This window comes from Pseudophryne corroboree, assembly GCF_028390025.1.
Source record: "Pseudophryne corroboree isolate aPseCor3 chromosome 3 unlocalized genomic scaffold, aPseCor3.hap2 SUPER_3_unloc_20, whole genome shotgun sequence".
In the NCBI taxonomy this organism is placed as follows: domain Eukaryota; kingdom Metazoa; phylum Chordata; class Amphibia; order Anura; family Myobatrachidae; genus Pseudophryne; species Pseudophryne corroboree.
In genome coordinates, this window is record NW_026967509.1 from 1,134,875 (window position 1) to 1,162,243 (window position 27,369).

A 27,369-nucleotide genomic window follows, 5' to 3' on the forward strand; every position below is an offset into this window, starting at 1 on the left:
AATCATACAGGGGAGTATCCGCACCATATAGATGTAACATACAACAAACCACCGCAGATGGAACCCGGGTGACTCTAATGCACATGATAATGTACAGGGTATATATGGATAGGATCTTGTATCAGAAAACACTCAGCACTCCTTATCAAGATGAGTGTCTGCAACAAGTTAGGCAAACTAGAAGTGAAAACACGTTCCAATGGCCGCCATACTGTCGTGCAGCAATACAGATTGTGCAAACTGGTATTAGACATTCACATTTATACAAAGCACACGATACAAAATAAACAGCAGAAAAAAGACCTAAGCATTTGGGATGTATTATTTAGTAAGTAAATAGAGGTACATTAATGAAAAGCGTGAGTAACAGTCATCAGTCTGTTTGTGAAGGTCTCTAGAGTGGAGGCCTCTTGGACTGTGCAAGGCAGTGAGTTCCATGGTCAGGGCTGCAAAGCTAAAAGTTCAACCCATAAATGAATGACAGGAGATTCTTGGTACTGCTGGTAACAATCCTTCATCTGTAGAAGCCAGCAGGGCAGTAAGGAGGCAGAAGCTGCTTCTAGTACCTTGGACCATGTAATGCTGGGCTGGCATCATCCACCCCAGGCGCTCAGCTAGACAACCATTTAGGATTGGTATTAAGTTCTCAGTATATGGAGCAAAAAGCAGGTCATCTACATAGCAGTGGTAGACCAGACCATGATGTCTGATTATATAACCCATGGTAGCATGTATATTTTATAAAGCATAGGAGATAGGATTGACCCTTGAGGAACATTGCACAACAGTGATAATTATACTCCAGAAGATTTAAATGGTTACAGACTTGGGTAATGTCTAATATGTTCAACAAGAGCGGATTTATTTCTCTCACAGCATGAAAATGGATTCTCACCTGTGAAATCGCTGATGTTTAACAAGAACTGATTTCCATGCAAAACATTTCCCACACTCAGAACAGGAATACGGCTTCTCACCTGTGTGACTTCTCTGATGTTTAACAAGATCTGATTTCCATGCAAAACATTTCCCACACTCAGAACAGGAATACGGCTTCTCACCTGTGTGACTTCTCTGATGTTTAACAAGATCGTATTTCCATGCAAAATATTTCCCACACTCAGAACAGGAATAAGGGTTCTCACCTGTGTGACTTCTCTGATGTGTAACAAGAGCTGATTTATATGTAAAGCATTTCCCACACTCAGGACAGGTATACGGCTTCTCACCTGTGTGACTTCTCTGATGTCTAACAAGAGCTGATTTCTGTGTAAAACATTTCCCACACTCAAAACAGGAATATGGCTTCTCACCTGTGTGACTTCTCTGATGTGTAACAAGATCTGATTTCCGTGGAAAACACTTCCTACACTCAGCACAGGTATATGGCTTCTCACCTGTGTGACTTCTCTGATGTATAACAAAAGCTGATGTCTGTGCAAAACATTTCCCACACTCAGAACAGGAATACGGCTTCTCACCTGTGTGACTTCTCTGATGTGTAACAAGATGTGATTTACATGCAAAGCATTTCCCACACTCAATACAGGAATATGGCTTCTCACCTGTGTGACTTTTCTGATGTGTAACAAAATATGATTTCGATGCAAAACATTTCCCACACTGAGAACAGGAATATGGCTTCTCACCTGTGTGACTTCTCTGATGTGTAACAAGATGTGATTTATATGTAAAGCATTTCCCACACTCAGAACAGGGAAATGGCATCTCACCTGTGTGACTTATATGATGTGTAACAAGATATGATTTATATGTAAAGCATTTCCCACACTCAGAACAGGAATACGGCTTCTCACCTCTGTGGCTTTTCTGATGTGTAACAAAATTTGATTGTGATGCAAAACATTTCCCACACTGAGAACAGGAATATGGCTTCTCACCTGTGTGACTTATATGATGTTTAACAAGATGTGATTTCAATGCAAAACATTTCCCACACTCAATACAGGAATATGGCTTCTCATCTGTGTGACTTTTTTGATGTGTAACTAGATATGATTTTGATGCAAAACATTTCCCACACTGAGAACAGGAATATGGCTTCTCACCTCTGTGACTTCTCTGATGTGTAACAAGATGTGATTTCAATGCAAAACATTTCCCACACTCAATACAGGAATATGGCTTCTCATCTGTGTGACTTTTCTGATGTGTAACAAGATAAGATTTTAATGCAAAACATTTCCCACAGTGAGAACAGGAATATGGCTTCTCACCTCTGTGACTTCTCTGATGTGTAACAAGACTTGATTTATATACAAAACATTTCCCACACTCAGAACAGGAATATGGCTTCTCACCTGTGTGACTTCTCTGATGTGTAACAAGATCTGATTTCCGTGGAAAACATTTCCTACACTCAGAACAGGAATATGGCTTTTCACCTGTGTGACTTCTCTGATGTGTAACAAGAGCTGATTTTTGTGTAAAACATTTCCCACACTCAGAACATGGAAATGGCTTCTCACCTGTGTGACTTCTCTGATGTGTAACAAAAGCTGATTTGTATGTAAAACATTTCCCACACTCAGAACATGGAAATGGCCTCTCACCTGCCTTAGCTGGCTGATGGGTAATACACTTTGTATTCTGTGTAAAACATTTGGCATCTATAGAACATGGAAACACTGTATCTACTGTCAGAGCTGTAACAGATGCACCAATATCAGAGTGATCAGGATAACATTTCCTAGGATCAGAGGGATCAGCTGATAGAGCTGGATGTATAATTGGGGTAATGAGGTTATCTCCTGGAGAATCAGGTCTACTATCATTATCTTTTATGTCACAATCCGGGGATACCATTAGATGTCCTTCTGTGATATTCCTGCTTGTGTGTCCATTTGCTGGAAATAAAATACATTAATATATAAAATGAGTAGACAAGACCAAGGGTGTTACAGTTAACAATATATAATTTTATAACTGACATTTTTTTACCTGTAATCATTAAAAAACAAAAAAGCTAGGATGCTTAGACTGGAACTTGATCATGTGGGATTACTAGAGGTGACACGGACGCTTGTGTGGGATTACTAGATGTGACATGGACGCTCATGTGGGATTACTAGAGGTGACATGGACGCTCATGTAAGATTACTAGAGGTGACATGGACGTTCATGTGGAATTACAAGAGGTGACACGGACGCTCATGTGGGATTACTAGAGGTGACACGGACGCTCATGTGGGATTACTAGAGGTGACACGGACGCTCATCTGGGATTACTGGAGGTGACATGGGCTTTGCAATAATAAAACAGCAAAGAAGATAAAGTGCTGTCCTGTTTGCGCACTAATAAATAATATATAACCTTTATTAAGTACAGTAAAGTATGTAAGCTAAATCAGTGATATATAAAACACAGAAGTAAATGTATAAAGGTGAATAATGTAATAAAAAAAACAAGTGTATTTGTTATTAAACATCGGCATGTATATTATATTGGGTGATAACTGATTCAGTGCTGGTAATCCTGTTCAGTAAGAATATATTAATATATTACACCCATACGAGGATGGGCTAAATTACATTCAATTATATTGTGGCAGAGTTTCCTCCAGCGGTAATCTCAATGTAACATCATACTGTATGTAAAAACACTTTATGGGGGGGATTCAGTTAATCGCAAAAAATTCCCTATCCATTTAGCCGCAAATAGTGGTGAAAATCTTCCATAGGTTTTACTGCAAGTTTTTTATACTTTGCGCACAAATGTCTGCGCACTGAGCAGTTGTGCAGTGTTAGGAGGAACTCGTATAAAAAGGCTTTTTAAAGGTTTCCTACTGTATTGTGTTTCTGACCTATAGTTTCTTACTATATTGTCGTATTGACCTAGTTTCCTAATGTATTATCTTACTGACCTATAGTTTCCTTCCATATTGTCTTACTAACCTAGAATTTCCTTCTGTATTGTTTTACTGACCTAGTTTCCTACTGTATTGTCTTACTAACCTTCAGTTTACTACTGTATTGTTTTACTGACCTATAGTTTCCTACTGTATTGTCTTACTGACCTTCAGTTTTACTGTATTGTCTTACTGACCTATAGTTTTATTGTAATGTCTTACTGACCTAGTTTCCTTTTGTATTCTTTTACTGACCTAGTTTCCTACTGTATTGTCTTACTGACCTATAGTTTCCTACTGTATTGTCTTACTGACCTATAGTTTCCTACTGTATTGTCTTACTGACCTTCAGTTTCCTACTGTATTGTCTTACTGACCTACAGTTTCCTACTGTATTGTCTTACTGACCTACAGTTTCTTACTGTATTGTCTTACTGAGCTATAGTTTCCTTCTGTATTGTCTTACTGATCTATAGTTTCCAGGAGAAAAAAGAAGAAAGAATTCGAAATGCGCTATGGTGGTGCACACACAATATATATATATATATATATATATATATTTAAATATTTTTTATTTTTTTTATTTTTTTTATTGCGGCAACAAAGAAGTGATACAAACATACCACAATAGTTACAATGTTGATTTGATACGTCCAGTTGCAAAATGTGGACAGAGCAGATATCGTACATTGATACAAATTCTCGTTATAGTGGAAACAGTCAGTCATACAAATAAGTAAATCTGAGTATAACATTAAGTGTTCAAGGTGTACATCTCTTGGTGTCGAGGAAAACTTATTGTATATCAGTATAAATCAGTAATCGTCAACAGCAATGTCCCAAAAATTTTTTTTAACATACAAACACAAATAATACTGCGAGTCCTGAACCTCAACAACGGCCAATATGCAAGAGTAGGTGTCCCCCTCCCCCTCCCTACGCCAAGGCTATCGGAGGATCATGGGTTATCAGCCTGGTAAGATACCATGTGGTGTCTTTAAGACTATAATGAATCTGATTTCTAGTGGTAAGTGGGAGCGTGTCTATGTACGACTCCCAGAGTGAAAAAAAACGCTCCACTTCCCTTTCCTTATGCAGGAGTGTCTCCATCCAGTCCATTCGAAACAGAAAGTATCGTTTATTAAAAAAACAATGGCAACTGAGGGGGTGAATTATCAAGCCAACTCTGCAATATAGTTTTTTTTTACCCGCTGCGCTTATGGCCAGTAGTAATTTCTTACTACCCGGGGTTATTCGAAGCATAGGATTAACCATTCCAAAAATTGCCCACTCCGGGGTAAATGGGACATAATTTGTAAATTTTAATTCAGCATATCTGCGTATTAAGTGCCAGAAATATTTTACGATAGGTAGTGACTGTAGTACTGGTCGCACAGGTTGAATAACTTCTATGAAAATGACCCCTTATTTATTTTGTCCCAAACACATCTGTGTTATTCATGACAGTTTAGGGGGTGCTACCACGGGCAAAATAAATCTGCACAAAAAAAGGGAAGAAAGAGGGTTCGGAATGCCCTAAAGTGGTGCACACAATCTTATATTAAAATATAACTTTTATTATTATATATAATAAAACCAGCGAATTTTAAGAAAAAAAGGTAAGAGTGTAAATAAGATAGAAATTGTGATTAAAATGAAAAAGCTGCGCACTAGATGTCATCCGTATAGTTCCTAAATTCTCATATTGGAACAATGAAGAGTGTCCTAGAGGTATATGCTTTCTCTATAACTGTATATCTGTTATTCTAAACTCCTAGAATAAGTGTCTCTATTTTTCAAGTCCCTCTCGGGACACTTATTCAGGAAGTCAACGTTTCATTTATTTAGCATAAATTTCGTCAGGACAAGAATGTCCTGACGAAATTTATGCTAAATAAATGAAACGTTGACTTCCTGATGCTGCGCTGTCAGCTCATTACTTGTACCAGCTTATTGCTCATATTTAGTCCTTTGAGTGCCGGATCCTCTCACTCTGCTATTGAATTATTTTTCTGGCACCTGGGCACTTACATTGTTGGTTTTGGATCCTTGGAGTGCCAGTCCTCACATATATATATATATATATATATATATATATATATATATATATCTATATATCTCTATCTATATCTATCTATATCTCTCTCTCTCTCTCTCTCTCTATATATATATATATATATATCTAATATATATCTATATCTCTATCTATAATCTATATCTATATCTATCTATAATCTATATCTATATATATATATATATATATATATATATATATATATATATTTATTTATAATAAGATTTTACTCAGCGGTAAATCTATTTCTCGTAGTCCGTAGTGGATGCTGGGGACTCCGTAAGGACCATGGGGAATAGCGGCTCCGCAGGAGACTGGGCACATCTAAGAAAGATTTAGGACTACCTGGTGTGCACTGGCTCCTCCCAGTATGACCCTCCTCCAGACCTCAGCTAGGATACTGTGCCCGGAAGAGCTGACACAATAGCGATGGATTTTGAATCCCGGGTAAGACTCATACCAGCCACACCAATCACACCATATAACTCGTGATATTATACCCAGTTAACAGTATGAACATAACAGAGCCTCTCAACAGATGGCTCAATAATAACCCTTTTAGTTAACAATAACTATATACAAGTAATGCAGACAGTCCGCACTTGGGACGGGCGCCCAGCATCCACTATGGACTACGGGAAATAGATTTACCGGTGAGCAAAATCGTATTTTCTCTGACGTCCTAGTGGATGCTGGGGACTCCGTAAGGACCATGGGGATTATACCAAAGCTCCCAAACGGGCGGGAGAGTGCGGATGACTCTGCAGCACCGAATGAGAGAACTCCAGGTCCTCCTCAGCCAGGGTATCAAATTTGTAGAATTTTGCAAACGTGTTTGCCCCTGACCAAGTAGCAGCTCGGCAAAGTTGTAAAGCCAAGACCCCTCGGGCAGCCGCCCAAGATGAGCCCACCTTCCTTGTGGAATGGGCCTTTACTGATTTAGGATACGGCAGTCCAGCCGCAGAATGCGCCAGCTGAATTGTGCTACAAATCCAGCGAGCAATAGTCTGCTTAGAAGCAGGAGCACCCATCTTGTTGGGTGCATACAGGATAAATAGCAAGTCAGTTTTTCTGACTCCAGCCGTCCTGGAAACATACATTTTCAAGGCCCTGACTAAGTCCAGTAACTTGGAATCCTCCAAGTCCCTATTAGCCGCAGGCACTACAATAGGTTGGTTCAAGTGAAAAGCTGACACCGCCTTAGGGAGAAACTGGGGACGAGTCCTCAATTCCGCCCTATGCATATGGAAAATCAGATAAGGGCTTTTACATGACAAAGCCGCCAATTCTGATACACGCCTGGCCGAAGCCAAGGCCAATAACATGACCACTTTCCACGTGAGATATTTTAGATCCACGGTTTTTAGTGGCTCAACCCAATGTGATTTTAAGAAACTCAACACCACGTTAAGATCCCAAGGTGCCACTGGAGGCACAAAAGGGGGCTGAATATGCAGCACTCCTTTTACAAATGTCTGAACTTCAGGTAGTGAAGCTAGTTCTTCCTGGAAGAAAATCGACAGAGCCAAGATCTGTACCTTAATGGAGCCTAATTTCAGGGCCATAGTCACTCCTGCCTGTAGGAAGTGTAGAAATCGACCCAGTTGAAATTCCTCTGTTGGGGCCTTTCTGGCCTCACACCAAGCAACATATTTTCGCCATATGCGGTGATAATGTTTTGCAGTTACATCTTTCCTGGCTTTAATCAGCGTAGGAATGACTTCTTCCGGAATGCCCTTTTCCTTTAGGATCCGGCGTTCAACCGCCATGCCGTCAAACGCAGCCGCGTTAAGTCTTGGAACAGACAGGGCCCCTGCTGCAGCAGGTCCTGTCTGAGCGGCAGAGGCCATGGGTCCTCTGAGATTAACTATTGAAGTTTCGGGTACCAAGACCTTCTTGGTGTTATGCACACCAGTGCCTGCAGGAATGTACTGGTGTCTGAATGGATAGGTATGCAAAACAAATGAACTCACAGACAGACTGGGGAATATGACATTACGTACACAGAAGGTGATAGGGTAACAAAATACACACAAAGTGAACAGAGAAGCCCAGAGGCTAAGGAACTGGGTATCTCCCTAGTATTAGTAATGCTCAGATGGGAAAAGCAGTTTTAAAGTTAGAATTTTTTATTGAGAATGAACAGTGTTTAAAACAACAACAATAGGTAGGTTGTACAGGTTGAGGACATAAACAGGTATACATGGTGAGTACATATCATACCAACTTCGTAAAGACAGTTTTATGGAACCGAAGGTGAACCGGTAACATCAAAATGTGTCTTATGACAGTCCACCTGTGAAGCTAAACAATTCTCAATTTATTTTTTATTTATCGGATTGATTCTGTATCCAAACTGAGTGTAAATCTATGGAGGATAGAAGCAAGAAAGAGAAGGAGGGGGAAGGGAGTGGAGAAGCGAGCATACGGGAGTTAGTAGAGGAGGAAGATTAAGAAGGTTCCCTATAAGGAAGCAAGAGGTTGGGGATATTCTTCTGTTGTGGTACTAGAAGGAGGGACAATTGGTGAGCTAGAGGAAATAGTAATGCTAGCGGTATTAGCAGCATTAGCTATATTAGTGATATTAGCAGTCCTAGCAGAGTCCGGGCATCAGTAGAGAGCGGGCGAGGTACCAAGGAGACCAGGTGTTGTGGAACTGCGCCACAGTGTTATTCCTTAGGCTTGTAATGTATTCCATATTGGCTATGTGATTAATTTTAGTCATCAGTACAGCTTTGGAGGGTGGCTTATGGTCTTTCCAGCATTTAGCGATCAGTGCTTTAGCCGCCATGCAAAGCTGCATGATTAGCTTGTCTTGGGTTTTGGGCATTGATTGTATGGGGGCGTGAAGCAAAGCGATGTCGGGGGAGAGGTCAAAGGAATGTCCGCAGGTTTGAGCAATAAGTGCTTCAACCGTGTTCCAGAGGGGGCGGATAGAGGGGCAAGTCCACCATATGTGAAAAAAGGTTCCCTCCTCTCCACATTGTCTCCAGCACAGGTTAGAGGTTGTGGGGAAAATGGCGTGAAGTCTGGAGGGGACCAAATACCACCTGGTGTAGACTTTATAACATGTTTCCTTAAGTGCTACACTAATTGAAGCCTTAGCGATACGCATTCTAATTTCCTCCCATTGATCGTCTTCCAGCGGCTGGGAGAGATCTGATTCCCAGGCTAATTCGTGGGGTTCTCGGATTGGGGGGTCAGGTGCCAAGATTGAGTTGTATATTGTTGAGATATTCCCCTTTTTGCCAATTGAGCGTAAACACATATACTCATAGGAGGTGGGCGTTTTCAGAGGGGTGGTTTTAAGCTGTGATTTGAGAAAGCTGAGAATTTGGATATAATGGTATTGACACGAGGATGGGATACCAAAGCGCTCTTGAATGTCTCCAAAAGTGGTCGGAGCTGAGTGGCCTTTAACATGGAGGAATCTCGTGATACCCTGGGATTGCCATGGGGCCGCCATTCTTCGCTCGCATCCTGAGGGGAAGGCGGGGTGACCCCAGATGGGTGATAAGGGTGAGGGGTATGAAGATAGATTATGGGTGCTGCGGAGTTTATCCCACAGTTGAAGTGTGAATTTAATCGTGGGGACTGAGTAGGCCGAGGCTGGTCTGCAAGACCTGGGAAGCCAGGTAAGAGAGTCGAGGGGGACTCCCTGATATAGCGAATTCTCGATATCTACCCATTTTCTGATCCCTTGGGGGGAGTGCCAGGACACTATGTGGTTAAGGTGACATGCGTTAAAATAAGCCTGAAGGTCAGGGTAACCCAAACCCCCTGAGGTGGCACTCTTAGTCAACATAGCTCGTCGTAATCGAGATTTACGACGAGCCCAGACAAATTTGTTGCACTGTGATTGCAAGGATGCCAAAGTCACTCTGGGCACCATTATTGGAATGGTCTGAAACAGGTAAAGAATACGGGGGAGGAGATTCATTTTTAGAGCATTGATCCGCCCGATCCATGAAATAAATAAACGGTCCCATTTATCTAAATCTTGTGTGAGAGTTTTAATTATGGGAACATAATTAGCCTGAAATAGGCTGGTGTAGGATTTGGTAATAAATATGCCAAGGTATTTAATAGCTGAGGGTCTCCAAAGAAAAGGGAAAGAAGACGTTAGAATCCTATGGGTATGGGGTGGAACATTAAATGTAAGGGCCTCGGACTTGGTGTGATTTATTTTGTATCCAGAGAGGGAACCATATAAAAGTAGTTCACTCTGTAAGTTAGGGAGAGATATCAAAGGGTTAGTAAGAGTCAAGAATACGTCGTCTGCAAACAGAGATATTTTATACTGATTCTGACCCACTGTAACGCCCCCAATATCTGTATTAAGTCTGATTCGGGCTGCCAGGGGTTCAATGCATAGGGCAAAAAGTAGGGGTGAGAGAGGGCATCCCTGCCTAGTACCATTCTTCAGGTTGATTCGATGTGAGCTCAAGCCATTGGTCAGGACCGCTGATGAGGGGTTAGAATAGAGAGCCGCTATTGCCGTGATAAAGTGTCCATGAAAGCCAAATGCGGATAAGGTAGAAAACAAAAAGGGCCAAGAGATGCGATCAAATGCCTTTTCGGCATCTAGAGCCAGAGCAATCGCTGGTGTTTTTGTTGTATTTATTTGGTGAATCAAGTTAACAATACGTCTGGTGTTGTCCGAGGCCTGACGGCCGGGGACAAATCCTACTTGATCAGGATCTATTAGTGACGGCAGTACAGCGTTTAGGCGTGATGCCAGTATTTTGGCAAAAAGTTTGAGATCTGTATTTATCAAGGATATGGGTCTGTAGTTTGAGCAATACGAGGGATCCTTTCCGGGTTTTGGAATTACTATAATACGGGATGTCGTTGAGTCCGTGTGAAATGGTGTGCCCTGGAATATTTTATTAAACAAAGATACCATATGAGGAATAAGTTGAGGGGCGAAGGTTTTATAGTACACCATCGGATATCCATCCGGGCCAGGTGCTTTAGAGGGTTTCTGGGTTTTTAATGCAGCCTCAATTTCCTCAGCAGAGATGTCTGCATTAAGAGCAGTGTTAGTCTCCTCGTCTAACCGAGGGAGAGCGCATGTGTCTAGGTATTGTTGTGTCCGATCGGCTTGTGCTAAAGGGTCGGACGGGGGATCAAGATTATAAAGTGTCTTATAATAATCAAAAAAGACACTATTGATTTTTTTGGGGTCGTAAGTAATCTTACCTGAGGGCTGTCTTATTGAGTGGATGCATTGGTTAGCCTTTTTGGCGCGCAGGCGGTTGGCCAACAAGGTGTGTGCTTTATTACCTCTGTCGTAGAACGTTTGGTTAGCCCATCGAAGTGAGCGCTCTACGTTCTCCGCCAAAAGTGATTGTAGGCCATCACGTGCCTTAGAGAGTTCGGCTAGAGTTTTTTTAGAGCGTGTACGTTTGTGTTCCTGATCCAATGTTGCAATGTTATTTGTTAGTAAAGTGATTTGGTTTTCCCGCGTTTTCTTACGGCGGGATGCAAATTGTATAATAGACCCCCTGATGACCGCCTTATGGGCTTCCCATATAGTGGCTATGCTGCAATCACTTTCCACATTGACCGTAAAATATTCCCTAAGCTCAATTTTAATTAAGTCTTGGAATTTAGGAATCTTCAATAAAGTCTCGTTAAGTCTCCACGTCGGTCTACCGTCGGGGATATCAAAAATGTCAAATGTCGCAACTAAAGCCGCGTGGTCAGTCCAGGTAAGCGGGGATATTGAGGAAGAGTGAGCGGTCCGGGAGAGGGGTGCACAACTCAAAAACATGTCAATGCGAGAGTATACGTCATGTGGGTTGGAATAAAAAGTGTAGTCTCGGGTAGTCGGGTTAAGAAAACGCCATACATCGAACAGACCAGCCTCGGCCATGCACCTATGTAATACTGAGGAGTTTAGGGTTTGACCGCTGCGCAAAGGGCCGGATCGGTCCATGTTTGCGAGAGCCATATTAAAATCACCTCCGACCAGTGTTTTGCCTCGTCTATATGAGTCAAGGTCGTGAAAAAACTTACGGAAGAATTTAGATTGGGCAGTGTTTGGAGCGTATAGATTAGCCAAGGTAACCTCCTCGTGTCCAATTTTTCCTCGTACCATTATGTAACGTCCCTCATTGTCGTGTTTACAATCTAGAAATTGGAAAGGGACTGACCCTTTTACCAAGATGGCCACCCCATGTCTTTTTGCTGCATGATTGGAGTACCAGGCCATGGGAAATTGTTTAGACGTCAGGGAGGGGTGGGAGTCAGCTTTCAAATGTGTCTCCTGTAAGAAAACCACGTCACCTTTTAACGTTTTAAGAGATCTGTGGAGATGAGAACGTTTCTGGGGAGTATTCAGTCCCTTGACATTGATGGACAGGCATGTTAATGGCATGGTTAAAGCAAGAGTGGGAGTGGTTCGCCTGTAACTCCTAGGATCCCGGACTCTGTCAGGATAGACAAAAAGACAAAAACCAAGGAGAAAGGTAAAGAGGAAGAAAATAGAAGAAAGAGAAGCAGAAAAGAAATAAGCAGGCGTAGTATCCAGTAGGCAGGATACTCGACTGCCAAGATTGAGCTCTAGAAAAGAGAAAGAGCTCACTTGCGGGATATAAATGCAGTTTAGCAAAAGAGGGTATCAACCCGCTATGTTTGAATGTATCTGTGATCCCTATGAGTCGGGGGAGGATGTGTCAGGACAGAGCCCCGTCCCCCCCCACCCGAGACCAAGATTACACCGAAAATAATAATAATGGACTTTCTTATAACTACCCAGAACTTGGCTCCAGGGCGGATCAGTCCTAGATACCAAACGCTAGCGAAAAAGTGATCATGTTACAACCAGTATCAATAGGATAACAACATAATAACATAAGAGCATACATTAACATCGCCGAACAGGTCGGCGTCCAGAGACAGGCTCCATGGCGTCAAAAAAAGGGGTCAATTCTGGACACCAACCACCGGGCCCAGTCTCCGAGCCGCCGGCCAGACCGGCGAAACAACAACGCTGCAATACGCGGAGTATAAAAGTCCGCCAACATAAGCATTGTGTGATAACAGTAAGAGGGACAGTAGTATACTAATAAGTTACCCAAAACATGGATTACATGGCATTTGAGCAAAGTTGAGAACAAAATCAATCATACTAAACGTTATAAAAACATAAAATTCAAACATAAACGTAATGAGCGACAGAGCTATGAAGTAGCAGTCGGGGACAGCTGCAGCTTTCGAAGAAGCTTGTCCCCTTCATCAGGAGAGCGGATGGTGTGAACCTTGCCATCAATCTCCAAAATGAGGCGAAATGGAAAACCCCAGCGGTATTTATATCCATTGTCGCGCAGTGTAGAGGTGACAGCACGTAAATCACGCCGTTTGGCGATGGTCACCGGTGACAAGTCTTGGTAGATCTGAATCCGGGAGTCTTCAAATAATATTGTAGTTGAATTCCTGCACGCCAGTGTGATGCTATTTTTGATCTTAAAGGACAGAAACCGGAGGATGACGTCGCGAGGAGGGTCAGAATCCTTTGGTTTAGGTCTCAGGGCGCGGTGCGCTCTCTCTATCGAGATGGCTGAATCTGTAAGTGACGGGACCAAGTGAAGGAACAAGCGACGGAGGTATGGTTCCAGTTCGGAAGTTGAGACAGATTCTGGAATATTGCGGACGCGTAGATTGTTCCGTCTTTCGCGATTTTCGCTATCCTCCACCTTATCCTTGAGAATTTCCAGCTCGCTGGATAGGTAGCTCATGTCTTCGCCCACTTGTTTATGGAAGTTCTGATGGTGGTCTTCCCTTGATTCCAGTGCGGTTGTGCGGGAGTCTAGAGCCACTATATCTGATTTTAATTCCCCGATCGCTGATTGAAGAGCTGTCGTGAAGGAGTTCTTAAGGTCCAAGATCATGTTTTGAAGGGATTGAATGTCCGCCTTGGTTGAAGGTGCTTCCGCCTGGTCCATGATGGGGGTAGGCATTGGTGGGGGCGGAGATGGGGTTTCAGACAGTTTTTCCCGGCGTGAGAAATGTTGCGAGATATCTTGTGAAGCTCCCGTTTTTTTAGCTCTGGTGTTCGCTCTGCTCATAATATCTGGTAGGATAAAAACGTCCGTTTAAGGGTTGATTTCGAGTAAGGTCCACCCGGGTGTTACGTATTCAACAATTGGTCCGGGTGAGGGAGGAAGTCGGGCATCTGCAGTGCTACATCTTTTATAGGACCTCGGTCCTAGTAATCAGTGAGATCAGTGAGAAGGATCCCCAGGAGAGCGTCCCGGTGCAACAAACTTCTTTCTTTGGGGTTATGGAATGGTATAGCAGCAGCTGCAGGGTGCAGGGTCTGGGGTGTTAAATCATTTGGATTAATTCTGTTGGAACTAGGAGTGTGTTTCCACTTAGCTCCAGCGGGGGCAGCACCATTCAGGGAAGAGAGGTCTATCTTGCCACCTCCAAGATGGCCGACGTCTTTGCTGTGCAGCGTTTTTTCACCCTTAGTGTTCCAGCTGTATCTCTGTGGTGCCAGACCCCTCCTGACCTCCAGGTACCCGCCGCACCCTCCGCTAGTTCTCCCCTGTCACCGCCGCAGCCCGCAGTGTAGTTGTATAAGTGCGGCGCCTGCTTTCCGGCAGACGCCACATCCAAGATGGCCGCCGCCACCGGACCTCCGCAGCTCGTCTCCGGCCCTGCAGCTCCCGAGGCTCCCCGGCTCGTCCCAGCCCCCCCTCTAAGGCTTTCCAAGCAAGGGGCTCCCTGCAGGACGTCGGGGTAGGTTTTGTGGGGTTTCTTAAGGCGGCCGGAAGTCGGGCACTCTCAGGCGGGGGTGGATGAAAATTTAGGTCCCGGCTTCACCTTGTGGGGAGGGCCGCAACCTGCAAGCACAGGGCAGGCCTGTGCTTCGGCTCCGCAGCTCTCTGCCAGCGTGTCCCTAGTTGTAGATAGTAGTGTGGGACAGTGTTTAGGGTCTATAGGCAGCGTGAGGGCTATTTTAAAGTAGAAATGGAGCTTGTATCAGCAGGAGCTCTCCAGGGGCACGTCCTCCCCGGGAAAAGCAGTTTTAATACGTAGAGAACCCGAAATGATGTTGCTAAGGGCAACAGCAAAACCCTAAAGGGTTACCAACGGGTGTGGCAGTAAACTCCTTGGTCAGAGATGGAATGATAGACACAAGGAGAGTCTCCACAATCCTAATTCTCACTTGCAGTGCACAGGTTCAGCTTACTGCCACTAAACTGACCCCTGACACCTTGCACAGTGAGACAGGATTTAGGCAGGCAAGTCTTAGAATACAGCCGCAAACTTGCTAAGTTCACAGAGTAGTAAAAGAACCCCAGCAAGATAAAACGACTGACTCCAGTCTTGCTGCTAGGTCTGGATTGGCAGAGTGTAGTACCAAATCCCCAGGCCTATTTGCAGTAAGCAACAACATATACAAAGCTACACAGTACTGGCTAACTTTCAGGAACTGACTAACCAACAAAGATTCAGCAGCATCTGCTTAACCTGAGAAGAAGCCTTATAAAGCAGGTGCTGTCCACGCCCCATTCAGACCTCACAGACTGTGAGCACAAAAACCAGCACCGGACCCCCTGCCGTGCACAGAGCCTGTAACCACTGCACAGCAAAAGACCCGAACCGGAGTATCAGCTGTGCTCAGGTTACTCCGCTAGCACTTGTCTCCCGGTTGCCATGACGACGTGGCAGCACAGGGCAGGAGACCCTAACACTTGGCCAATCCGGAACAATGAGTATAGTTCTTACTCCTTTTTTCCTTATTATCCTCAGTACCTTGGGTATGAGAGGAAGAGGAGGGAACACATAAACCGTCCGGTACACCCACGGTGTCACTAGAGCGTCCACCGCTATCGCCTGAGGGTCCCTTGACCTGGTGCAATAGTTTTCGAGATTTTTGTTTAGGCGGGACGCTATCATGTCCACCTGTGGCTTTTCCCAAAGGTTTACTATCTGTTGGAAGACTTCTGGATGAAGTCCCCACTCTCCCGGGTGGAGGTCGTGTCTGCTGAGGAAGTCCGCTTCCCAGTTGTCCACTCCCAGAATGAACACTGCTGACAGTGCTAACACGTGATTTTCCACCCATCGGAGAATCCTTGTGGCTTCTGCCATCGCCGCCCTGCTTCTTGTGCCGCCCTGTCGGTTTACATGGGCGACAGCCGTGATGTTGTCTGACTGGATCAGAACCGGTTGGTTTTGAAGCAGGGCCTTTGCCTGACTCAGGGCATTGTAAATGGCCCTCAGTTCCAGAACATTTATGTGTAGGGAAGTCTCGTGACTTGTCCAAAGTCCTTGGAAGTTTCTTCCCAGCGTGAATGCCCCCCCAGCCTCGAAGGCTGGCACCCGTGGTCACCAGGATTCAGTCCTGTATGCCGAATCTGCGGCCCTACACGAGATGAGCACTCTGCAGCCACCACAAGAGAGACACCCTGGTCCTTGGAGACAGGGTTATCAGCCGTTGCATTTGAAGATGCGATCCGGACCATTGGTCCAAGAGGTCCCACTGAAATATTCTGGCATGGAACCTGCCGAATGGGATCGCTTCGTAGGAAGCTACCATCTTTCCCAGGACTCGTGTGCAGTGATGCACCGACACCTGTTTTGGTTTTAGGAGGCCTCTGACCAGAGACGACAGCTCCTTGGCTTTCTCCTCTGGGAGAAACACTTTTTTCTGGACTGTGTCCAGAATCATTCCCAGGAACAGTAGACGTGTCGCAGGAACCAGCTGTGACTTTGGAATATTCAGAATCCAACCATGCTGGTGTAGTGCTACGCCCACTAACAACTGCTCTCTGGATCTCGCTTTTATCAGGAGATCGTCCAAGTATGGGATAATTAAAACTCCCTTTTTTCGAAGGAGTATCATCATTTCGGCCATTACCTTGGTAAATACCCTCGGTGCCGTGGACAGGCCGAACTGCAACGTCTGGAATTGGTAATGACAATCCTGTACCACAAATCTGAGGTACTCCTGGTGAGGATGGTAAATGGGGACATGTAGGTAAGCATCCTTGATGTCCAGAGATACCATGTAATCCCCCTCTTCCAGGCTTGCAACAACCGCCCTGAGCGATTCCATCGTGAACCTGAATTTTTTTTATATACGTGTTCAAGAATTTTACATTTTAAATGGGTCTCACCGAACCGTCCGGTTTCAGTACCACAAACATTGTGGAATAGTAACCCCGTCCTTGTTGAAGTAGGGGCACTTTGACTATCACCTGCTGGGAATACAGCTTGTGAATTGCCTCTAACACAGCCTCCCTGTCTGAGGGAGTCGTTGGTAAGGCAGATTTGAGGAAACGGCGGGGGGGGGGGGGGGGGGGGGGTAATGTCTCGAATTCCAGCTTGTACCGCTGAGATACCACTTGAAGAATCCAGGGATCCACTTGTGAGCGAGCCCACTGATTGCTGAAATTTTTGAGACGGGCCCCCACCGTACCTGGCACCGCCTGTTGAGCCCAAGCATCATGCGGCTGACTTAGCTGATGAAGCGGGGGAGGACTTTTGTTCCTGGGAAATGGCTGAATGCTGCAGCTTTTTTCCTCTACCTCTGCCTCTGGGCAGAAAGTGTTATGAGCCACGGCTGTGGCTCATTCCTGTTTTGCATTTTTGTTATGCATTTTATGTTATACTACTGTTTATGTTCCCCGTGGGTGTCATGGGGTGCTCGGAGCTCACCCTTAAGGAGGGGATACTGTTATGAACCACAGGTAGTGGTTCATTCCTATATTATGTTTATAAAGTTATCTTGCATGCCAGGATTTCCTGCTGCTCCGTTTTAGAATGCTCTTGTCTGCTGCCGCTGGTGAGTCTGTGCAATTGCAGCTTGTTGCCATGTGTTCAGCCTCATCTGGCTGCTAATTGCATCTTGTCAGCTTGGAGTCTTGCAATAGGCCAGCTGCACTGGATTATTAATTAGGCCTCTCTGTTATATGCTGGCTGATTGCAGTTCGCAGATGCTGGCGATATTTCTTGGTTGCAGTCTGTTTGAAGTCTGAGCTGGTTCCTGTCAGTCCCTGTTTTGATTCCTGTGTCGATTCCTGTGTCAGTCCCTGTGTCGATTCCTGTGTCTGATCCAGTGTCCTGCTGTGAGGCGTTCCTGCCCCGAGGTCCAAGTGGCTTTGCCTGTCCTTGGTCAATTTCCTGGTTTCCTGGGATCCACCGGTCTGTCGTTTGGGATTCTGCCTGTCCTCCAGTTCTGAGAGTGTGTGTCGGCATCATTGAGGGTTCCTGTCCGTTTGCCAGTATTCGTACCGGTTCCGTGAGTAGCGGCACTGCCGCGTCCGTTGGCCTAGGCCGCTATATTTCATTATTGTTTCTGTCCCTGGTGTTTTGCAGAGGATTCTGCTTGTGCTGTCACCGCCGGTACACAAGGGTATTGTGTCGGCGTGTGATCAGCATTTCCTTTGTTGTTATTTTCCTTTGGCGGTTTCTCCGCACATACTTAAGGTTTTAGTTAGCTTGTAGCCCCTGGCCTGTTTGCTTAGTTAGAGGGCCTCTTGTTATCATCCTGTCTCAGATTTCCCTTTGTCTCTCACTAAGACCGGGGGGCACCGGAGTTGGGCAGACATAATCCGCCTTTCAAACGTGGCTGCCAGGGGCTCAAGAAACCATAGTCTCGCAAGGGATTTCTGACAGCACGGGTGAGACAACAGAGTTAGGGCGCCTGGGGCTATTCCCTTTCCATTCCCCTTTCCCAGCGTTACGTGCTGGTGCTCTGGACTCACTTCATGAGCATCTCCCTTGTTCTGAGCATCAGGAACCTAACAGAAAGGACGCGCCTCTACCTTGCCTGCTCTTTTGGGGACGAAAGGACTGCACCTGATAATACGGTGCTTTCTTTGGTTGTGAGGGGACATGTGGTAAAAAAGCTGACTTCCCAGCCGGTGCTGTGGACACCAGGTCCGTAAGACCATCCCCGAACAACTCCTCACCCTTGTAAGGCAAAACTTCCATGTGCCTTTTAGAATCTGCATCCCCTGTCCACTGCCGGGTCCATAACCCTCTCCTGGCAGAAATGGACAGTGCACTGATTTTAGATGCCAGCCGGCAAATATCCCTCTGTGCATCTCTTATGTAAAAGACCGCGTCTTTAATATGCTCTATGTTAAGCAATATAGTGTCCCTGTCTAGGGTGTCAATGTTTTCTGACAGGGATTCTGACCACGCAGCTGCAGCACTGCACATCCACGCTGAAGCAATAGCTGGTCTCAGTATAACACCAGTGTGTGTATATATAGCCTTCAGGAGAGCCTCCTGCTTTCTATCAGCAGGTTCCTTTAGGGCGGCCGTATCCGGAGACGGTAGTGCCATCTTTTTTGATAGACGTGTAAGCGCTTTATCCACCCTAGGTGGTGTTTCCCAACGTGACCTATCCTCTGGCGGTAAAGGGTACGCCATTAGTAATTTTTTTGAAATCACCAATTTTCTATCGGGGGAAGCCCACGCTACCTCACACACCTCATTTAATTCTTCAGAAGGGAAAAAGACTACAGGTAGTTTTTTCTCCCCAAACATAATACCCTTTTTTGTGGTACCTGGGGTTACATCAGAAATGTATAAAACATTTTTCATTGCCTCAATCATATAACGAGTGGCCCTAGTGGACATTACATTTGCGTCATCGTCGTCGACACTGGTATCAGTATCCGTGTCGACATCCGTGTCTGCCATCTGAGGTAGCGGGCGCTTTAAAGCCTCGGATGGCCTTTGAGACGCCTGGGCAGGCACGAGCTGAGAAGCCGGCTGTCCCGCATTTGGCATGTCGTCAAATTTTTTATGTAAGGAGTCGACTCTTTCGCGTAATTCCTTCCACAAGTCCATCCACTCAGGTGTCTGCTCCGCAGGGGGTGACAACACATTTATAGGCACCTGCTCCTCCTCCACATCAGCCTCCTCATCAAACATGTCGACACAGCCGCACCGACACACCGCACACACACAGGGAATGCTCTGATAGAAGACAGGACCCCACAAAGCCCTTTGGGGAGACAGAGTAAGAGTATGCCAGCACACACCAGAGCACTATATAATACAGGGATTAACTAAATTATATCCCCTTATAGCTGCTGTATATGTATATTGCGCCTAATTTTAGTGCCCCCCCCTCTCTTTTTAACCCTTTCTGTAGTGTAGTCTGCAGGGGAGAGCCAGGGAGCTTCCTTCCAGCGGAGCTGTGAGGGAGAAATGGCGCCAGTGTGCTGAGGGAGATAGCTCTGCCCCCTTTTCGGCTGACTTTTCTCCCGCTGTTTTCTGTATTCTGGCAGGGGTAATTATCACATATATAGCCTCTGGGGCTATATATTGTGATATATTTGCCAGCCAAGGTGTATTTATTGCTGCTCAGGGCGCCCCCCCCCCCCCCCCTAGCGCCCTGCACCCTCAGTGACCGGAGTGTGAAGTGTGTATGAGGAGCAAAGGCGCACAGCTGCAGTGCTGTGCGCTACCTTGGAGAAGACTGAGGTCTTCAGCCGCCGATTTTCCGGACTCTTCTTGCTTCTGGCTCTGTAAGGTGGACGGCGGCGCGGCTCCTGGACCGAACATCAATGGCCGGTTCCATGCGGTCGATCCCTCTGGAGCTAATGGTGTATAGTAGCCTAAGAAGCCCAAGCTAGCTGCAAGCAGGTAGGTTCGCTTCTTCTCCCCTTAGTCCCTCGTTGCAGTGAGCCTGTTGCTAGCAGGTCTCACTGTAAAATAAAAAAACTAAAATATACTTTTCTTTCTAGGAGCTCAGGAGAGCCCCTAGTGTGCATCCAGCTCAGGCCGGGCACAGGATTCTAACTGAGGTCTGGAGGAGGGTCATAGTGGGAGGAGCCAGTGCACACCAGGTAGTCCCAAATCTTTCTTAGCCGCTATTCTCCATGGTCCTTACGGAGTCCCCAGCATCCACTAGGACGTCAGAGAAATATATAATATATTATACATAATAATATAATAATATAATAATATAATAATATATATATATATATATATATATATATATATATATATATATATATAAAAATATTCTACACCCCATTGTCCAATCATTGTGGAGCCCAGTGTACCCCGCAGCAGGCAGGCAGGCAGAGAGAAAGAAAGATACACACACACACACACATTTATATCTAATCACTAATAAACTTCTGCTTGTTACTTTTAATAACATTATAGTGTTGTATGTAATAGGATTTTAATACCTACTGGTAAATCCTTTTCTTTTAGTCCGTAGAAGATGCTGGGGATGCTTCAAGAACCATGGGGTATAGACAGGATCCGCAGGAGATATGGGCACTTTAAGACTTTAAAAGGGATGTGCACTGGCTCCTCCCTCTATGCCCCTCCTCCAGACTCCAGTTACAGGAACTGTGCCCAGGGAGACGGACATTCCGAGGAAAAGGATTTATTTAATTTTATAAACTAAGGTGAGATACATACCAGCTCACACCTCAAAACACACCGTACAACATGGCATTCAACAATGCATGCATGCAACGGCATGACCAACATCAGCCACAGACTGACTGTACTTAATGCAACATGAGAGTAACTACAACCAATAACTGCAGATACCATCTGCACTGCGACACGTGCCCAGCATCCTCTACGGACTAAGAGAAAAGGATTTACCGGTAGGTATTAAAATCCTATTTTCTCATACGTCCTAGAGGATGCTGGGGATGCTTCAAGAACCATGGGGTTTATACCAAAGCTCTAGAACGGGCGGGAGAGTGCGGATGACTCTGCAGCACCGATTGACCAAATAAGAGGTCCTCCTCGGCCAGGGTATCAAACTTGGAAAACCTTGCAAAGGTGTTTGAACCTGACCAAGTAGCTGCTCGGCAAAGCTGTAATGCCGAGACCCCTCGGGCAGCCGCCCAGAATGAGTCCACCTTTCTGGTAGAATGGGCTTTCACCGATTTCGGTAACAGCAACCCTGCCATAGAATGAGCCTCCTGAATCGTATTACAGATCCAGCGTGCAATAGTCTGCTTGGAAGCAGGAGCCCCAATCTTGTTGGGAGCCCACAGGACAAACAGAGCCTCTGTTTTCCTAATCTGCACCGTTCTGGCGACATAGATTTTCAAAGCTCTGACCACATTGAGACTTCGATTCCGCCAAGGCATCAGTAGCCACTGGCACCACAATAGGCTGGTTTACGTGAAATGAGGAAACCACTTTTGGTAGAAATTGCTGATGAGTTCTCAACTCCGCTCTATCAGCATGGAAAATCAAATAGGGGCTTTTGTGAGACAAAGCCGCCCTTGTGTTTTACGTACGCCACTGCTGTTATGTTGTCTGATTGAATCAAACGGGCAGACCGCGAAGATATTCCGCTTGCAGAATGCCGTTGTAAATGGCCCTTAATTCCAGAATGTTTATGTGTAGACAAGCTTCCTGGCTTGACCATTTTCCCTGAAAGTTTCACCCCTGTGTGACTGCTCCCCAGCCTCGGAGACTTGCATCTGTGGTCACCAGGATCCAATCCTGAATCCCGAACCTGCGTCCCTCCAGAAGGTGAGAACTGTGCAGCCACCACAGAAAGAAGATCATGGTCCTGGAAGATAGGAGTATTTTCCGGTGCATGTCCAGGTGAGACCCGGACCACTTGTCCAGCAGGTCCCACTGAAGCACCCCTGGCATGGAACCTGCCATACAGAATGGCTTCGTAGGCCGCCACCATCTTGCCCAGCAATCGAGTGCATTGAAGAACTGACACTTTTGCCGGTTTCAGAATCTGTTTTACCATGTTCTGTATTTCCAGAGCCTTTTCCACTGGAAGAAAAACTCTCCGTAATTCTGTATTCAGAATCATACCCAGGAACGACAGGCGTGTCGTCGGATCCAACTGCCGTCTTCTGCCATCACTAAAGTCTTCTGATCTTTCTTTACTCATCCGGCTTCTGTCTTCTGGCTCTGTGAGGGGGGTGACGGTGCGGCTCCGGGAACAAGCAGCTAGGCGCACCAAGTGATCTGAACCTCTGGAGCTAATGGTGTCCAGTAGCCTAAGAAGCAGAGCCCTTAAACGCACAGAAGTAGGTCCTGCTTCTCCCCCCTCACTCCCACGATGCAGAGAGCCTGTAGCCAGCAGGTCTCCCTGAAAATTATAAACCTAAATAAAGTCTTTTTTCTGAGAAACTGTGGAGAGCTCCTAAGTGTATCCAGTCTCGCTGGGCACAGAATCTAACTGGAGTCTGGAGGAGGGGCATAGAGGGAGGAGCTAGTTCACACCCCTTTTAAAGTCTTAAAGTGCCCATGTCTCCTGCGGATCCCGTCTTTACCCCATGGTTCTCAAAGCGTCCCCAGCATCCTCTAGGACGTATGAGAAAACTCTCTACATGTGGTATTTGTCATGGATAGCCTTGTGTTAGAAACACCCAACTGAGAACAAGGCTGATGGCGGAGGAGGGTGTAGGATAAGAGATTGCTGTAGTGACTGAGCAATGAGAATATATGACTTCTGTAATAAGTGTTTATTACTCACCTGTGCTGATATCTGTAGGGATCTCCTCCTCCTTACACTGCTGATCACCCCTCACATACGTCTCTTCTTCTCCCTCTATATCTTCTGCCTTCATATCAGTCACATACGTCTCTTCTTCTCCCTCTGTATCTTCTGCCTTTATATCAGTCACATACGTCTCTTCTTCTCCCTCTATATCTTCTGCCTTTATATCAGTCACATACGTCTCTTCTTCTCCCTCTGTATCTTCTGCCTTTATATCAGTCACATACGTCTCTTCTTCTCCCTCTATATCTTCTGCCTTTATATCAGTCACATACGTCTCTTCTTCTCCCTCTATATCTTCTGCCTTTATATCAGTCACATATGTCTCTTCTTCTCCCTCTATATCTTCTGCCTTTATATCAGTCACATACGTCTCTTCTTCTCCCTCTATATCTTCTGCCTTTATATCAGTCATATACGTCTCTTCTTCTCCCTCTGTACCTTCTATTTTAATATCAGACAGACGTTGTGTCTAAAAAACAAACAAACACTCTAATGACATTTGCATACAGTCAGATTAAACTGAGGTGAAACAGTATAATATCAGTGTATAAGACACACAGCTCACCTACAGATCATATAGTGACGGTCACTTTGGTATATAGGCTAAGATCCTAAATCCCACCTACCTGATCCTCCTGTGGGATCCTGTGATTCTCCTCTGTACAATCCTGGGAATACAGAGGACGGGGACATCTCTCTGGGGTATCTCTGTTACTGGGTCCATCTGTAGGAGACACACAGTGACTGAGTACAGTGTATATATGTGATTATCAGATGATGTGTGTATATAGGGGCCCCCATACCTGCTCTCCCCTGTACAATACATGACAGTCTCCTCTTACCCAGTGATGTGAGGGGCTGGTGATTCTCCATCATCACGTCCTTGTACAGACCCCTGTGTTCCTCTATATACTCCCCCTCCTGCATGGAGACATAGACAGTGACATCCTGACACCTTATAGGAACCTGACACACACAGTAATACAGTCATCACCCAGACACATTCCCTGGTGTTACTGTATAATGGCCCATTCCCAGCAGTCACCCCTCCAGTCATCACCCAGACACATCCCCTGGTGTTACTGTATAATGTCCCATTCCCAGCATTCACCTCTCCAGTCATCACCCAGACACGTTCCCTGGTGTTACTGTATAATGTCCCATTCCCAGCAGTCACCTCTCCAGTCATCACCCAGACACATCCCCTGGTGTTACTGTATAATGCCCCATTCCCAGCAGTCACATCTCCAGTCATCACCCAGACACATCCCCTGGTGTTACTGTATAATGTCCCATTCCCAGCAGTCACCTCTCCAGTCATCACCCAGACACGTCCCCTTGTGTTACTGTATAATGTCCCATTCCCAGCAGTCACCTCTCCAGTCATCACCCAGACACGTCCCCTGGTGTTACTGTATAATGCCCCATTCCCAGCAGTCACCTCTCCAGTCATCACCCAGACACGTCCCCCGTTGTTACTGTATAATGTCCCATTCCCAGCAGTCGCCTCTCCAGACATCACCCAGACACATCCCCTGGTGTTATTGTATAATGTCCCATTCCCAGCAGTCACCTCTCCAGACATCACCCAGACACATCCCCTGGTGTTACTGTATAATGTCCCATTCCCAGCAGTCACCTCTCCAGTCATCACCCTGACACATCACCTGGTGTTACTGTATAATGCCCCATTCCCAGCAGTCACCTCTCCAGTCATCACCCAGACACGTCCCCCGGTGTTACTGTATAATGTCCCATTCCCAGCAGTCACCTCTCCAGTCATCACCCAGACACGTCCCCTGGTGTTACTGTATAATGTCCCATTCCCAGCAGTCACCTCTCCAGTCATCACCCAGACACATCCCCTGGTGTTACTGTATAATGTCCCATTCCCAGCAGTCACCTCTCCAGTCATCACCCAGACACATCCCCTGGTGTTACTGTATAATACCCCATTCCCAGCAGTCACCTCTCCAGTCATCACCCAGACACATCCCCTGGTGTTACTGTATAATGTCCCATTCCCAGCAGTCACCTCTCCAGTCATCACCCTGACACATCACCTGGTGTTACTGTATAATGCCCCATTCCCAGCAGTCACCTCTCCAGTCATCACCCAGACACGTCCCCCGGTGTTACTGTATAATGTCCCATTCCCAGCAGTCACCTCTCCAGTCATCACCCAGACACGTCCCCTGGTGTTACTGTATAATGTCCCATTCCCAGCAGTCACCTCTCCAGTCATCACCCAGACACATCCCCTGGTGTTACTGTATAATACCCCATTCCCAGCAGTCACCTCTCCAGTCAACACCCAGACACGTCCCCCGGTGTTACTGTATAATGTCCCATTACCAGCAGTCACCTCTCCAGACGTCACCCAGACACATCCCCTGGTGTTATTGTATAATGCCCCATTCCCAGCAGTCACCTCTCCAGACATCACCCAGACACATCCCCTGGTGTTACTGTATAATGTCCTATTCCCAGCAGTCACCTCTCAAGTCATCACCCTGAGACATCACCTGGTGTTACTGTATAATGCCTCATTCCCAGCAGTCACCTCTCCAGTCATCACCCAGACACGTCCTCCGGTGTTACTGTATAATGTCCCATTCCCAGCAGTCACCTCTCCAGACATCACCCAGACACATCCCCTGGTGTTATTGTATAATGCCCCATTCCCAGCAGTCACCTCTCCAGACATCACCCAGACACATCCCCTGGTGTTACTGTATAATGTCCCATTCCCAGCAGTCACCTCTCCAGTCATCACCCAGACACATCCCCTGGTGTTACTGTATAATGTCCCATTCCCAGCAGTCACCTCTCCAGTCATCACCCAGACACATCCCCTGGTGTTACTGTATAATGCCCCATTCCCAGCAGTCACCTCTCCAGTCATCACCCAGACACGTCTCCTGGTGTTACTGTATAATGTCCCAATCCCAGCAGTTACCTCTCCAGTCATCACCCAGTCACATCCCCTGGTGTTACTGTATAATGTCCCATTCCCAGCAGTCACCTCTCCAGTCATCACCCAGACACGTCCCCTGGTGTTACTGTATAATGCCCCATTCCCAGCAGTCACCTCTCCAGACATCACCCAGACACATCCCCTGGTGTTATTGTATAATGCCCAATTCCCAGCAGTCACCTCTCCAGACATCACCCAGACACATCCCAAGGTGTTACTGTATAATGTCCCAATCCCAGCAGTTACCTCTCCAGTTATCACCCAGACACATCCCCTAGTGTTACTGTATAATGTCCCATTCCCAGCAGTCACCTCTCCAGTCATCACCCAAACACGTCCCCTGGTGTTACTGTATAATGTCACATTCCCAGCAGTCACCTCTCCAGTCATCACCCAGACACATCCCCTGGTGTTACTGTATAATGTCCCATTCCCAGCAGTCACCTCTCCAGTCATCACCCAGACACGTCCCCTGGTGTTACTGTATAATGTCCCATTCCCAGCAGTCACCTCTCCAGGCATTACTCAGACACGTCCCCTGGTGTTACTGTATAATGTCCCATTCCCAGCAGTCACCTCTCCAGTCATCACCCAGACACATCCCCTGGTGTTACTGTATAATGTCCCATTCCCAGCAGTCACCTCTCCAGTCATCACCCAGACACGTCCCCTGGTGTTACTGTATAATGTCCCATTCCCAGCAGTCACCTCTCCAGTCATCACCCAGTCACATCCCCCAGTGTTACTGTATAATGCCCCATTCCCAGCAGTCACCTCTCCTGTCAGCAGCTGAATGATCTTGTTGGTGAGTTCCAGGATCTTCTGGTCACTGTCTCTCTCATGTATCAGTGAGTGAGGTGGAGGCACTGTGATGGGGCTGTGGGTCCTGCTTAGTCCACCTGAGACACAAGGATTGCTGCTGGGTGTCTCACACTCACCAGAGATCTTCTTCACTACTGTGTAA

General features: G+C 46.0%; 1 protein-coding gene across 1 annotated transcript; it reads right to left on the reverse strand.

The window, feature by feature from the left end:
* Positions 1-27,369, reverse strand: LOC134983667 (zinc finger protein 665-like). Its single transcript, XM_063949332.1, has 5 exons — positions 27,180-27,369; positions 24,271-24,349; positions 24,055-24,152; positions 23,402-23,897; positions 1-2,867 (listed from the first exon to the last, which is right to left on the reverse strand). Exons 2-5 carry the CDS (start codon positions 24,302-24,304, stop codon positions 892-894), a joined length of 2,604 nt encoding a protein of 867 aa, XP_063805402.1. The 5' UTR covers positions 24,305-24,349; positions 27,180-27,369; the 3' UTR covers positions 1-891.